The 14,076-nt window shown below is 49.1% G+C and overlaps 1 protein-coding gene across 4 annotated transcripts in view; it reads left to right on the plus strand.

Moving 5' to 3' along the window:
• NAP1L4 (nucleosome assembly protein 1 like 4) overlaps window positions 1-14,076 on the plus strand; it is a 48,029-nt gene that overhangs the window by 14,937 nt on the left and 19,016 nt on the right. For all 4 annotated transcript variants that reach the window (XM_065938004.1, XM_065938001.1, XM_065938002.1 and 1 more), the window contains exons 2-7: window positions 3,111-3,141; window positions 3,286-3,344; window positions 5,537-5,636; window positions 11,050-11,191; window positions 11,426-11,512; window positions 12,874-13,005. In XM_065938004.1, coding sequence (XP_065794076.1) covers window positions 3,128-3,141; window positions 3,286-3,344; window positions 5,537-5,636; window positions 11,050-11,191; window positions 11,426-11,512; window positions 12,874-13,005 — 534 coding nt within the window. In that variant the 5' untranslated portion in view covers window positions 3,111-3,127. The remainder of the gene's footprint in view (window positions 1-3,110; window positions 3,142-3,285; window positions 3,345-5,536; window positions 5,637-11,049; window positions 11,192-11,425; window positions 11,513-12,873; window positions 13,006-14,076) is intronic.

The following is a 14,076-nucleotide window of genomic DNA, read 5'->3' on the forward strand; positions in this document are numbered from 1 at the left end:
CACACCTTTTACTTTGAATGCTTGTGTCAGAGCTTTTCAATATCAACAGACCCATGTAGACAGCCTAACAGAAGTTGTCTTTGAAAACTACCCAGCCCCAAACCTCCACACTGCATAGCGTGGGGGATCCTGTGGCTGGCTAGAGGAAGAAGGCTCTATTTATGTTAACAAATGAGGGAAAGGAACACAGGAACTAAAAGTGATGAAAGATAATAACAGACAGCTATCTGAAACGGGCCGGGCCTCTGGGACCTGGGTTGTTTTTGACCTCTTAAGTATAGGAAGCAGGGGAAACAGGTTGAGAAGTTTATTTCAGTTAGTAGCCTTAAGTGCAGTTTGGCCATGGGTATAATCCATATAGGTAAATTTCTGTTTTGTAGCAGCAGTCTTTCTCCTAGGTGTATGTACAAAATAAAATTATTTTTTCCCATCTGTAGCTACAAAGTAAAGGCGTATCCTGGAGCTCAACTGACCATGGAAACTGAAATGACAATATCAGAGGAACATAAGCATTCTGTTGTTCCGTTGTTTAAATGAGGCCGCGTATCTGCTTGCCATGGGGTGAAATCTCTGGGGTCCTCCTCAGCTCGGAGGGACACAGTGTCCACTTGTGGCCAACAGTGCCTCTGACCTGACCGAGCGAGATGCCCACATGGTCAGGCTGACCTTCACTTTGCGCTCTCTGCAAGTCTGATCCAAAGGAGGAGTGTGAGAGGAGTTTACTTTCAAATGGAGCCGAAAGTTGTGAGATGGAGAATCTCATGGGCCTGCTCCTCAGAAAACGAAGTCAGGATGGTGGGGCTAGTTTCAGTGAGCGTTTATCATCCAGCCCATCGGAGCAGCCCACCCAAGTGTGGAGCACGCTCCCCGGTAGCTCCCTTGAGCACGTGCGTCCCGAGCTGCAGTTCCCCTACTCTTCCCGGAACAGACTGTTTCTGGTGACTCGGGCCTGCCTCAGTTTACCTCCCTCTAGACTGGCAGAAACACACCGTGCTAGCCACGTGACTTCGGGTTAGGTGCCTCACCTTGCCCTCCCTCAGCATCCTCTGCGCCCTGGGGTGCGCCTCCCTGCTAGAGTCCATGTGGGGAGGTGCCTTACGCAGGCCCTCGCCAGCTGGAAGGGCTTGGCGTCGGGTGTGGCCTGATGGGGTGGTGAAAGTGGGACCCTGTCTGTCAAGCTGTCAGTTAGGCTCCTGCAGCAGAGAGCAGGTGCTGTGTGTGGTCAGCACAGAAGGTGCCAGTGTGTGTGTGTGTGTGTGTGTGACGCGGTGGATGGTTGACTTCCGTAGCCAAGTCATCATTGGTTTCAGTGAGTAACCAACTTGGCAGCAGGTATCGAATCCATCCCTAGTCTCTGGCCCAGGAATCCTGCAGGCACACTCTCCTGTTGATCTGTGAAGAGTAACCTGGGAAGGGGGAAGCCCTGTAAACTGAGATGTCTTCATGTGGACACTACCAGAGGTACATCCTGGGGGAAAAGGCTTTGGTATGTAACAGCTGGTGAAAGCCGAGTGTGTTAACTTTTACAGTGCTGTCATCAGATGTCGTGTTGAAGACTGCCTGTCTCATGTTTTGCATTTACAGTATGTGAAACTGCAGAATATAAGCCTGGGGATCGCCCGGGTGTAGCTGCATGTATGCGGCCAGCTTTAGGGGCTCTGAGCTGGGAAGCATGGGGATTCGGGCTTCTGTGTCAGGCGACTTTGGACTCAGCAGGAGGTGATGGGGACCCTTGGAGGGTGTTTTCCCACTGCTGGTTTTCATTTGCTTAAATCATTTAGCTTTTTGAAAAAGATAATGTAACATTTATGTACTATTTTCAATTCTTAAAATAGTTGGTAGTAGTTTAGTTGCTCAGTCATGTCCGACTTTTGCCACCCTGTGGACCCGCCAGGCTCATCTGTCCCTAGGAGTTTCCAGGCAAGAATACTGGAGTGGGTTGCCATTTCTTTTTCCAGGTGATATTCCTGACCCAGGGATCAAACCAAGGTCTCCTGCATTGCAGGCAGATTCTTTGCTGACTGAGCTACCAATAGTTAGCATGTTTTATTTTGAAACAAGATGCAGTTAAAATAGTTGTAGCTCATAATTTCCAACTGGAGCTGTTTTTCCTAACTAGGAAGGGTTATTGTTCTCTTTGACCCCAGGGCACTGATTAGGGGGTTTCTGCTTTGTTCAGATGCCCAGGAAGGAGGCATCTATCAGCTGTCAGCCTGAAAACGCCCCCGGGGGGGGGGGGTGCGCTACACCTAGGATTAAGGAAGCTTGATCACCAAGCCTGACTCTTTTCACCTGTGCATTTGGATAGGGTTAATATCAAGGTCTCTAAGGAGTAAATGTCTTGGAACCCACCTTTTATGGGTAGACAGTCCCCTGATCTGGAGATAGTCTTTGTTTTATGTGTCTTGTAAGAGTGGATCATGCTGAGTGTGTTACACACTGCATCTTCAGTGTAGAAGTCGTAGATTCAGTCCCAGGTATTTTCAGTTTTGTGACTCTGAGGCAGTTCCTTAACCTTTTTATGCCTATAGTGGTAGTACCTATTTTAAAGAGTGGTTCTGAGTATTAAAAGACCATCCGAAATAAATGTGCCTTGCTAGAAGAAAAAAAAGACCATATGGAATAAACAAAATTTTAAATTCATCATGTGAGTTACAGTTTTAAAAACAATATGAACAGCAGTAAATGTTTGGAATTGCTCTAAAACAATTGACCTACCATAAATAAGTGTTTCTGTTTCTTTGTTGTTGTTGTTATTTTTATGTGTTTCTGTTTCTGAAACTTGCTATAAACACAAGCTAAAATTGATTGTCATTATTCCGAAATCTGGTCATTTTAGTGCCAATAAGAGAAATGTTTTATGAGCGAAATATGCTTGCGCTGAAAGGCATGTAGTTTGTATAATTTGATGAGTTTTGGCGAGTGTATGTATCCAGGTAACCAGTACCCCATTCAAGGTCATTGAACATTCCCAGCGCCCCAGAGCATTCCCCCCTGCCCCTCCTTGGGAAGTCCTCATCCTCATCTCAGAAAATCACTGCTAGAAGAATGCATTTGAAATGTTTTTGTTTGTGAATATTTAGTAATGTTCATTTTTTTTTAATTTGTAGGAGATAAAGACATTCAGATGGCAGATAACAGGTAAGGCAGAATGGACTCTGCTTACTAGAGTCAGGTGTCGTTCGATGCTCCAGCTGACAATGGCTCTTGTTAGATAAGAAAAATGGCCATGTTGTCTGTCTTGAAACTTTGTGGAGACTAACACTTTGAAATATATGATCTTAGTTTTTCAGATGGGGCTCCTTCAGATTCCTTGGAAGCTGCTAAAAATGCGAGTAACACAGGTTAGTGCCGCATGTGGGAGGGTGAGCCGCAGGGGGACTTGCATGCAGAGCAGGGGCTCCTACTCTTGAGCCTTTTAGTAAAATAGAACTAGGAATGCAAGTTCTGGGGTGCTGTGCTTCAGAAGCTGTAGCAGAGTTAGAATGATTCAAATGAAGGCCAGCGCTTCATTCAGGCCCTGCAGAAGTCAGGCGCCAGCAGGTGCCTCAGGCTGCTGTCACCGAGCACGGGCACGCTGCGACCTGGGCCGTTTCTGCTGCCCACCCTGCCCCCCCACCCGATTATTCAGAAGCAAGTCCCAGATACCAGGAATTCCTAATGTGTTACTTTTTCTCCGTTTTTTGGCCTGTATATCTCTACTTGTTTCCTCCTCAGAACCATTTGAAAGTATATCGTGGATATTCTGGCTCTTTTCTTAAAACAAGTTAGTGTCAATTTCCTAAAAACTATTAACAGGATAAATTCTCCTAACCACAATGCCATTACTGCAAGCAAGAAAGTCAGTGTTGATCCAGGGCCATTGGTTAATGTACAGTCCTGTTCCTGTCTCCTGGCTTTCTCAACAGCTCTTACACCACCGTCCCCCATGCCCACATCCGGGCTGTCATAGGACTGCATGTCGAGTTGAATTCTGCCCCTCGTATTCTAGAACTATCCCCACCTGTTCACCGTTCTGGCAGGTACACAGACAGGCTGTGGGCCCCAGCTGCCGTGCGGAATGCCCACACTCTGGGCAGGTCTGGTGGTTCTCTCTCCGTTAGATTCAGAGTACATGCTGGCAGGTGACTGCATAGGCGACCTCGTGGGGTGGGAGTGCAGCTTGGCAGGGGTGCTCACTGGGGGAGCCAGCATCTGGCAGTCTTTCCACTGACGGGCCTTGGAGTCAGCAGGCTGTCGGACACCACGTTCTGTGGGCCTCTTGTGTTCCCTGAGACGCTTGCGTGGGGATTTGGACACCACTGATGGTCCTAGCTGGATCGGGGATGACCGTGGTGGTCAGCAGAGGGTGTTTCCTTTTGTGTCACTCTGACTTAACAGATCACACCCGTTAAAGAAGTACTTCCCGCTGGCCCTTTCTAGCATTACTATAGACTCCTGGGTCTGCTTTTTATTCGGTGTTTTATTATTTGCCACCTTCGTTCTTCTTGGTGTGCAGATCGTCCCGCGTGGCCCGTGGAGGCCCCTTAAAGCAGGCGTCTGGGTCCCTGTGCTTCGCCTCGTCCGTTTTGGGTTCCCTCTACCTTTGTGGCATGGGGATGTTCCGTTGTCTCTTGAGCTTTCCTTGCCCCAGACCTGAAGTGCCCATTTATGCAAGGTGCCCTGTGTCTTTAGTGGGGAGAGAGATTTAGAAGCCAGAATGTACGTGCTCTCGTTCATAGGCCTTTCGGTGGCTGGGGCTAGAGCTGTGGTCTGTGTGTGCAGTGTTTATATGCTGTGCATGTATGCAGTTCTGCATAGACACAAGCACATACGTTCTGTATGCATACACAGTGCTTCATGTTAGCCGTTGTGCTTGTGGCTGAATGTCAGAACTGAGTGCCTACTACTGTATTCCGCTTGCCCTCGTCAGTCTTAACCAAGGGGCGGGCAGCGCTGCAGGCCTGTGCTTGCTGTTGACTCAGGTGGGGACGCGGACTTTGGGTTTCTGTCCAGCTTCTCAGAGGGCTAGTCGGTTCAGTGCAGAGTGTGCTCCGTGAGCCAGGCTGTGCCGCTTCCCGGGAGGGCTGATGGCCCTCAGGATCCTCTGTTCATCGGGGGTCAGCACAGCGTGCGTGTGACTGTGGTGACCGTGTCCTCGCTGGGAGGTGGGGGCTTCCACCGCTCAGGTGAGGGGCAGGACCCTCAGGTGCCCTGTGTAGATCCACAGCCATCCACTTGGGTGACTGAAGTAGACTGTGCCTTTAAAAATAACTTGCTCTGACAGTTTTCACCTTCCTTTTTCACAGTTCTGTATTCTGTAGTATTTTGTTGTTCAGTCACTCAGTTGTGTCTGACTTTCTACAACCCCATGGACTGTAACCTTCCAGGCTCTTCTGTCCATGGGATTTCCCAGGCAAGAATACTGGAGTAGGTAGCCATTTCCTTCTCCAGAAAAATAAGTATTTTTGAAAAAAATGTTTTTAAATGTTGGCTGTTGTGTGGTGGGTGTATGTTATGTTTTTTTGGCTTTGTCTTTTTTTTAACTCTTTAACAGAAAAGCTCACAGATCAGGTGATGCAGAATCCTCAAGTTTTGGCAGCTTTGCAGGAACGACTTGACAGTGTCTCCCACACTCCTTCAAGCTACATCGAGACGTAAGTATGCCCCGAACGAGTCTTGGTGCAACTTTAAGAAACAAAGAAAGAAAACTCTTTGGGTTGTTTAGATTAGTAATAAGTATGTTTTCATTCAGCAGACCTTGCCTGCTGTGTGAGCAGGCTCTGAGGCCCCAGAGATGAGTGCAGGGTTGAAGCCTAGCAGAGGACACAGGCCTGCAGCGAGGGTGGTATGGCGGGCTCCCTGGGCCGTCCTGGGGCCTCGAGAGGACTTCACGGGTCACCTGTGTGGGGAGGGCCGGAGGGGGCCCAGGGAACCAGTCCTGCCTGCTTGGCTCCGCCAGCGTGTGGCACCGGGCGTGGCTTACTCGGGCAGGCTCTGTCCTGGGCGTGTGGGGCACCCGCTCGGGGAGCCTCCGGACGCCCTTCTCAGGGCCTGGCTGTCTTCCTGGGCTTCTCTCCTGTGGCCAGGGCAGGGCTGGGCCTCTGTGTCCACCCTCTCCACGGGCGCCCTGCACAGGACGGGGTGATGTCACAGGGAGGGCACGCTGGGGGTCTGCTCTGCCCAGAGAGAGGGTGTTCCAGGAGATGAGCTCGTGGGAGGGGCTCTGTGAGGGCCTGCAGACTGGACCGGTTGTGTGTGTGTCTGTGTCTGTGTGTGTGTGTGTGCGTGCGTGCGTGCGTGTGTGCGTGCCCTGGGGCTGAGCCGGGGAAACGGGCGAGAAGCTCGGTTTCTCGTTTCCCGCTGCAGACCCTGGGCGCACTGAGGGCGTTGGCTGAGAGGGCATGGGCGCGGTAGGAGGCTCTGTGCGGTAGAACTAGCCCCATGTTGCACGCTACATGTGTGTGACGTGCCTGTCGTGGGCAGGAGAGGCCTGTGCAGTTGCTGCTGCTGTTGGCAGGCGAGCTGGGAAGGGTGTCAAGTCCAGTTGGCTTAGAGTCCTGTGTTATTTTTACTCCATTTAGTAGATTTGAAAGTTGCGAAGTAACTTTTCAAGCTGTATGGTTGATGTAGAAGAGAAGCGCAGGTGTGGATGTGTTTAGTGTCACTAAACTCCTGCTCTGCTCTCTCCCGCCGTCTTGCTCGCAGCCGTTCTGGGCGTTTTTCGTGCTTGGGAGCCTTGGCTGCAGCACCTCCGTCCACACTGCACTTGCCTGGATGTGGTGGTCCCAAGACGGGGCTCTTTGTGATCGAGGCTGTCCCAGGACACTTGGCCCTCTGTATCTGCAGATTTAGCCAATGGAGGATCAAACATATTGGGGGACAGAGTTTTTCCAGGAAGTTGCAGAAAGCAGAACTATTTACACAACGTTCACGTTGTATTTACAGTATATGGAAGAACATGCTTAGGTTATATGCGCACACACTGCTCTTTGACATATGAGGGACTTGAGTGGATTTTGGTATCCACTGATGGGCCCCCTCGACGGCTGCACTTTCTGAGCAGTGCCGTGTTGAGAGCTGCCTGGACTGTGTGCTCTTAGACTAATGCCTGCCCTGCCCTTGGAGGAGGATGCGGGGTGGGACCCAGGGCCACCAGAGGGGCTGTGTGTGTCTTTGAGGGGCCCAGGAGTCTGCTGGTTTTTTACCAGTTGTGACTAAGGGCTTTGGGTTAAACACATAGTTTTGATGGATTTAAAATGGTTTTGTTTTTCTCTTACGATTTATGAAAGTAAGGCATACAAATGAGAATACTTCTTAGAAGGTGAAAGGTATCACAGGGCTCGGGAGCCCGATGTGCTCTGACTCTGGGGCCGCACGCGCGCCGTGCCCCTGTTGTCTCTGCTTCTCTTTGCCGTGTTGGTCGGAGCACTGATTCTCTGAGAGCACGCTGTACACCGGCCCTGTTTTAATCCTGTTCATCTTACCCCTGTTCCCAGTCTTTAACTTTTACATCAGCGGTCATCCAGTCCATAAATATTTGTTTTCTTAGACTAAATTCTGAGAAGTTGAGGCAAAGGATGTTTTCAGGGTTCTCATTTGCCCTTAAGAAAGATGTGTCAGTAAGAGGGCCTCTGCCCTCAGCTTCATCAAACCTGGGCATTTTTTTTTTAATTGCCAATTTGATAAAGAAAAGATAGCGGTTTTGTTTTGTTTTGATTTCCATTTTGTTGTTAATTTATCTTCAGCTGTGTGCAAGCTTTCTCTGGTTACGGGGAGCAGGGCTTCTCTTGCTGAGGAGTGCAGGCATGGTAGCTGTGGCCCTGGACTGGGTTGCCAGTGGCAGGTGGGATCTTCCCAGACGAGGGATTGGACCCATGACCCCAGTACTGGAAGGCAGGGTCTTAACCACGGACCACCAAGGAAGTCCAAGATGGCAATTCTTTTAAATTTAAATTCTTTTGGATAGTTTGTGAGATTGGACCTTTCTTGCGTGTTTGATTGTGTCAGGTTGACAAAAAGTTCGATTTCTTCCGTAAGATAGTGATTGTTGTTGTTCAGCTGCCCAGTCATGTCTGACTCTTTTCAACCCCACGGACTGCAGCACTCCGGGTTTCTGTGTCCTTCCCCATCTTCTGGAGCTTGCTGAAACTCCTCTCCATCGAGTCGGTGATGCCATCCAACCATCTTGTCCTCTGTCACCTGCATCTCCTCCGGTCTTCAGTCTTTCCCAGCATCAGGGTTTTTTCTAGTGAGTTGGTTCTTCACATCAGGTCGCCCAAGTATTGGAGCTTCAGCTTCAGCATCGTTCCTTTCAGTGAATATTCAGGGTTGATTTCCTTTAGGATTGACTAGTTTGATCTCCTTGCTGTGCAAGGGACTCTCAAGAGTCTTGTCCAACAGCATAGTTCAAAAGCATCAATTCTTTGGTGCTCAGCCTTCTTTATGGTCCAGCTCTCACACCCATACATGACTGCTGGAAAAACAATAACTTTGACTAGATGGACCTTTGTAGGCAAAGTAATATCTCTGCTTTTTAGTACTCTGTCTAGGTTTGTTATAGGTTTCCTTCCAAGGAGCAAGCATCTTTTAATTTCATGGCTACATCACCGTCCACAATGATTCTGGAGCCCAAGAAGAAAAAGTCTGTCACTGTTTCCTTTGTTTCTCCATCTATTTGCTATGAAGTGATGGGACCAGATACTGTGATCTTAGTTTTTAAATATTGAGTTTTAAGGCAGCTTTTTCACTCTCCTCTTTCACTTTCATCAGGAGGTTCTTTAGTTCCTCTTCGATTTCTGCCATAAGGGTGGTGTTTTCTGTATATCTGAGGTTATTGTTATTTCTCCTGGCAGTCTTGATTCCAGCTTGAGATTCATCCAGCCCGGAATTTCGCATGATGTACTCTGCATATAAGTTAAATAAGTGGGGTGACAATATATGGCCTTGACGTACTCCTTTCCCAATTTGGAACCAGTCCATTGTTTTATGTCTGGTTCTAACTTGCTTTTTGACCTGCATACAGATTTCTCAGGAGGCAGGTAAGGTGGACTGGTATTACCATCTCTTGAAGAATTTTCCACAGTTGGTTGTGATCCACACAGTCAAACACTTTGGCGTAGTCAATTAAGTAGAAGTAGATGTTTTTCTGGAATTCTCTTGCCTTTTCAATGATCTAGCGGATGTTGGCAGTTTGATCTCTGGTTCTTCTGCCTTTTCTAAATCCGTCTTGAACATCTGGAAGTTCTCGGTTGATGTACTGTTGAAGCCTGGCTTGGAGAATTGTGAGCATTACTTTGCTAGCATGTGAGATGAGTGCAATTGTGCAGTAGTTTGAACGTTCTTTGTCAGAAACACAAAAAAAAGATTTGTGCAGAATGTGAGAAGGTGCTGTGACTGATGAAACTTATCAGAAGTGGTTTCCTGCTGAGGTTTCTTCTGGATGAAACTCTGAGGTCGGATAGACCAGTTGAAGTCGATGGTGATCAAATTGAGACAGTAACTGATAGCAGTCAACGTTATACTATACAGGAGATAGCCTGTATCAAAATATCCAAGTCAAGCATTGACAGTCATTTGTACAAGTTTGGTTATGTTAATCACTTTGATATTTAGGTTCCATGTAAGTTAAATGAAAAAAAACCTTGACCGTGTTTTTGCATGTGATTCTCTACCTAAACTTAAATGGGCTTCCCTTGTAGCTCAGTCGATAAAGACTCTGCCTGCAGTGCAGGAGACCGGGGTTCGATCCCTGGGTTGGGAAGATCCCCTGGAGAAGGAAATGGCAACCCACTCCAGTATCGTTGCCCGGAAAATCTCATGGACAGAGGAGCCTGGTGGGTTGCAGTCCATGGGGTCGCAAAGAGTTGGGCACGACTGAGTGACTCACACTTCCTTACTTTACTCTACTTAAACATAATAAGAACGTTTTGTTTTTAAAATAAATTGTGATGGCCGATGAAAAGTGGGTACTGTACAAGAATGTGGAATGGAAGAGATGGGGCAAGGGAAATGAACCCTCACCAGCCACAGCACAGACCAGTCTTCACCCAGAGAAGATGATGTAGTGTATATGGGGGATTGGAAAGGAGTCCTCTGTTAAGAGCTCCTTCTGGAAAACCAAGCAATGAATTCCAACAAGTACTGCTCCCAGTTAGAGCAACTGAAGCAGCACTTGGCCGACAGTATCCGGGGTCGGTCAGGCGCAAATAGGTCACCCTTCGTCAGGGTTATGTAAGACCTTATGTTTCTCTGATGACCAGGCAGAATCTCAGCTAGGACGTTCTGGTTCATCCACCGTGTTCACCAGACCTTGCACTTTCCAGTTTCCACTTATTTTGGTCTTTACAAAATTCTTTTAATGGAAACATTTCACTCTCCTGGAAGACTGTGAAAGGCACTTGGAACAGTTCTTTTGGCTCAAAAAGATAAAAAGCAGCTTCCCTGATGGCGCAGTCCTAAAGAATCTGCCTGCCAGTGCAGGAGATACGGGTTTGATCCCTGTTCGGGAAGATCCCACACGCCTCAGAGCAGCGAAGCCCACATGGCACAACTCTCGAGTCTGTGCTCCAGAGCCCAGGAAGCTCGACTGCTGAGTCCTCACGCTGCAGCTGCTGAAGCCTGCGCTTGGCCACAGGAGACGCCCCCGGGCCGAGGGGCCCACGCTGCGACTGGAGAGCAGCGCCTGCTCGCCACAGCCAGAGAAGGTTCCGGGCAGCAGAGCCAGGGGGCAGATAAATGCACTTGTGAAGCTGCCTGAGGATGGCAGAAGGCAGCAGAGCAAAACACGGAATACATTGTTCAGTGAGATTTTTGATGAAAATGAGAAATTGCTTTTATATTTACTTAAAGAACAAAGGAACTTTTTGGTCAATCCAGTGTTTTTTGTGGATTATCTTTTCAGCCTCCTCCCCCACCACCCTGCTTTAGGGGTGGGTGTTTGTTTCTAATGAGTTTTAGGAGCTCTTTTTCATTGTGCGGATGTTAATTCTGTGTGAATGTTGTTTTAGTAAAAAAAAAAAATAACTACTTACTTCGCAGTCATCTGGATTTTTCTTACCCCCTATCTAGTTTACCTAAAGCAGTAAAAAGAAGAATCAACGCTTTGAAGCAGCTCCAGGTGAAATGTGCACATATAGAAGCCAAGTTCTATGAGGAAGTCCATGACCTGGAGAGAAAGTATGCAGCCTTATACCAGCCTCTCTTTGACAAGGTCAGGATGCTGTTAGTGAGTTTTAGTAGTGTGTTTCAAATCTTTCTCCAGGAAAGACATCCAGAAATACCTGGGGATCACTGAATGTCTTTCCTTAAGCCTCAAAACTTAGCATCTTAAAACAAGTTATAAAAGCATCCAGTTTTCAGTCTTTTCATTCACATTATTTACAGGTTCATTGTCTTAACTCTCAAGTTTCTAAATAACTTTAAGATCTTGTATTTTTACTCTTAGAGAAGGGAATTCATCACTGGTGATGTTGAGCCGACAGACGCAGAATCTGAATGGCACAGTGAGAATGAAGAGGAGGACAAATTGGCCGTGAGTTTTGTCTTCACGCGTGCCGCTCGTGTTGTTTCAGTGCTGCTACAAGTGAGACGGCCTTGGGTGGTGACCTAGTGGTTAGGACTTGGTGCGTTCCCCGCCGTGGCCCGGTTCCAGTCCTGGTCTGGGGGACCGAGACCCCAAGCTGTGCAGTGCTGTGGGGATGGGCAAGAGAAGAAAGAAGAGGGTTTTCTTCTATGCAGAGGAGAGCCCCTAACAGTGGGCTTGGCTCCCCCTCAGGGTGAGCGTTTAGATTCCTTCAGGAGGATGAAACAGGGTGGCTTGCAAGTCGGGCGTCTGACTGGCTGTGTCAGTTGCTACGGCGAGCCAGACACAGTCCCCCTTGTGGGCCATCTGGGGCAGCCTGCACGTGGTGCAGACCGTCTGGGGAGGTGAAGGAGGCAGAGATCCACACGGGGAGAGCAGCCCTGAGCCCAGAAGGGCAGGTGCTGGAGGCAGCGCTGCGGTGGGCAGAGCATACAGGAACTCAGAGCTGGCGAAGTGGCCCTGGGGCCTTTCGCCGCTGGACGCCGGAAGGTGCTCCTCGGGTGATGTGCTCTGACCGCCACCTGCTGGCAGCCTTCTCCTGGGGCTGGTGACGGGTACCAGTCCAGTGCTCTGGGAGTCCCAGCACGACACGGTGAGCTCTGTCACCTGATGCTACACTTGGCAGTAGTCTTTCTGTCCCATAGTGTAAACGTTCAGGGAGTTTTTTTGAAATGTGTGTTATTTTTGATTGTTGACAAACATGTCGAGTCTGGTGTAGCTGAAGCTGTGCCTGTGGATAGTTGTGCATCAGGTCTTCACTGTGGGAGGAGAATCTGCCTCTGCTAGCGTGATGGCCCCTGTCATCATTTCCCCTGAGAATCACACTTCAGGGCTGTGACGTACCAAAGACTCCCTTCCTCCCGGGCACATCGCCTTCCTCGCCACCACCCTGCTGTTGGCACGCTGCCTCTGTCCCAGCACCCCTGCAGCCTTGGATGTGCAGCAGGGCGGGCGTTTCTGTCGCAGAGGTCCTGGGGTGTCCTCTGTTGGTGATTGGGTGGATGGCGAGCCAGCACTGGGCAGCCTCTCCCCGTCAGGGGCCTGCGCCAGGCCCCAGCTCTGCTCCCCATGGTCTGGAATTATATTGAGGAATTACATCCAGATCTGGATGCCTGAAAGGCTTTGTTCCTCCGAGACACTTGAGAGTGATGGCACATTGCTCCTGGAGATGCAGATTCAAAGACAGGGGTTTTTGACAGAGGTTTTAATGGGATTCTGAAACTATTAGTCTGTATTAAATAAGCCACTGCAAAATCTGTAAACTTGTAGCTTCATAATAAGTATTCTATTTTGTTTCTTTGCATTTGTAGGGAGACATGAAAAATAAAGCAGTCATAGCAGAAAAAGAAGCAGCAGCAGCAGAAGAGCCAAACCCCAAAGGCATTCCGGAGTTCTGGTTTACCATTTTCAGAAATGTGGACATGTTGAGCGAGCTGGTACAGGTAGGCACACGGCCCGCTCCCACTGACAGACAGGCGGGCTGCTTGTGAACTCTCAGCAGGCGTTGATGGCGGTGGAAAGGCCTCTTCTGTGGTCATGGCTTGGAGGAGGAATCAGGCAGGCACCCGGCACCCCTTTGCTATGGTCCCCTGGGAAGGCCTGCCTCGCGGAGCCTCTGCCAAGCTTGAGGCAACTTTGCTGCTTGTTGCAGCCTCGCCCCAGGAAGAGAATGAACAGATTCCAGAGCCTTCCCCGCCTCACGTGATGTGGGCACGAGAGAAGGGTGGGGACGAGGGGCCCGGGTGGAAGTGCTGGTACCGAGGGGTCCCGTGTGTGCACGCGTGTGCATACGTGTGTCTGCGCAGAGACCCACAGGCATGCGATTCCTTAGTCTTCTCTTTAGATTGATTTTTGGAGTTTGAAATGGGCCTGTCATGCAGTCTTGCTAGTTGTACAAATATTTAAGAAGTTGCTATTCTTATAATTTTCCTTGAAAAAGTCTTTTTTTTCCCAATGGCAATGGCTGAGCTATCTTTGACTTGTTTTATGGAGCTTTCTATAGTGAAGTGGTGAACCACTTAAAAGGTAACAAATATGATGTTCCTTGAGGTGAGTTTACAGAATTCAGAAACTGGTACTGCTCAGAAGTCCACAGGGAGGGTGGTCTCTGCATTTGGTTGAGGTGGCTCGGCACAGCGCTTTCACACCGCAGAGCGTGGCCGTGGCGGGCGTGCAGACGGCCGTCGCTGCTGCAGCTCCTGTGCAATTCCAGGGCGGTGGTCGTGATGCTCCAGAAACGCGCTGCGTCCCTGCCTCTGCCCGCCTGGTCTGATGTGTGTCTGGGCGCCAGAGCCTGAGAAGGCGTGGCAGGAATGCGCTCCTGGTCTCCGTCCAGACTGGGGGATGTTTCAGATAGGTGTATTAGAGTAGCCCTGTGTTCTTCGTATTTTATATGTATATATTTTGTAGGAGTGTAGTTGACTTACAGTGTTTCGGGTGTATAACCCGGTGATTCAGTGACACCCGCACATGTTTGCATTATAGATTGTTACAAGGCAATGACTGCAGTTCCC

Source organism: Muntiacus reevesi, chromosome 5 (assembly GCF_963930625.1).
Source record: "Muntiacus reevesi chromosome 5, mMunRee1.1, whole genome shotgun sequence".
NCBI classification, from domain to species: domain Eukaryota; kingdom Metazoa; phylum Chordata; class Mammalia; order Artiodactyla; family Cervidae; genus Muntiacus; species Muntiacus reevesi.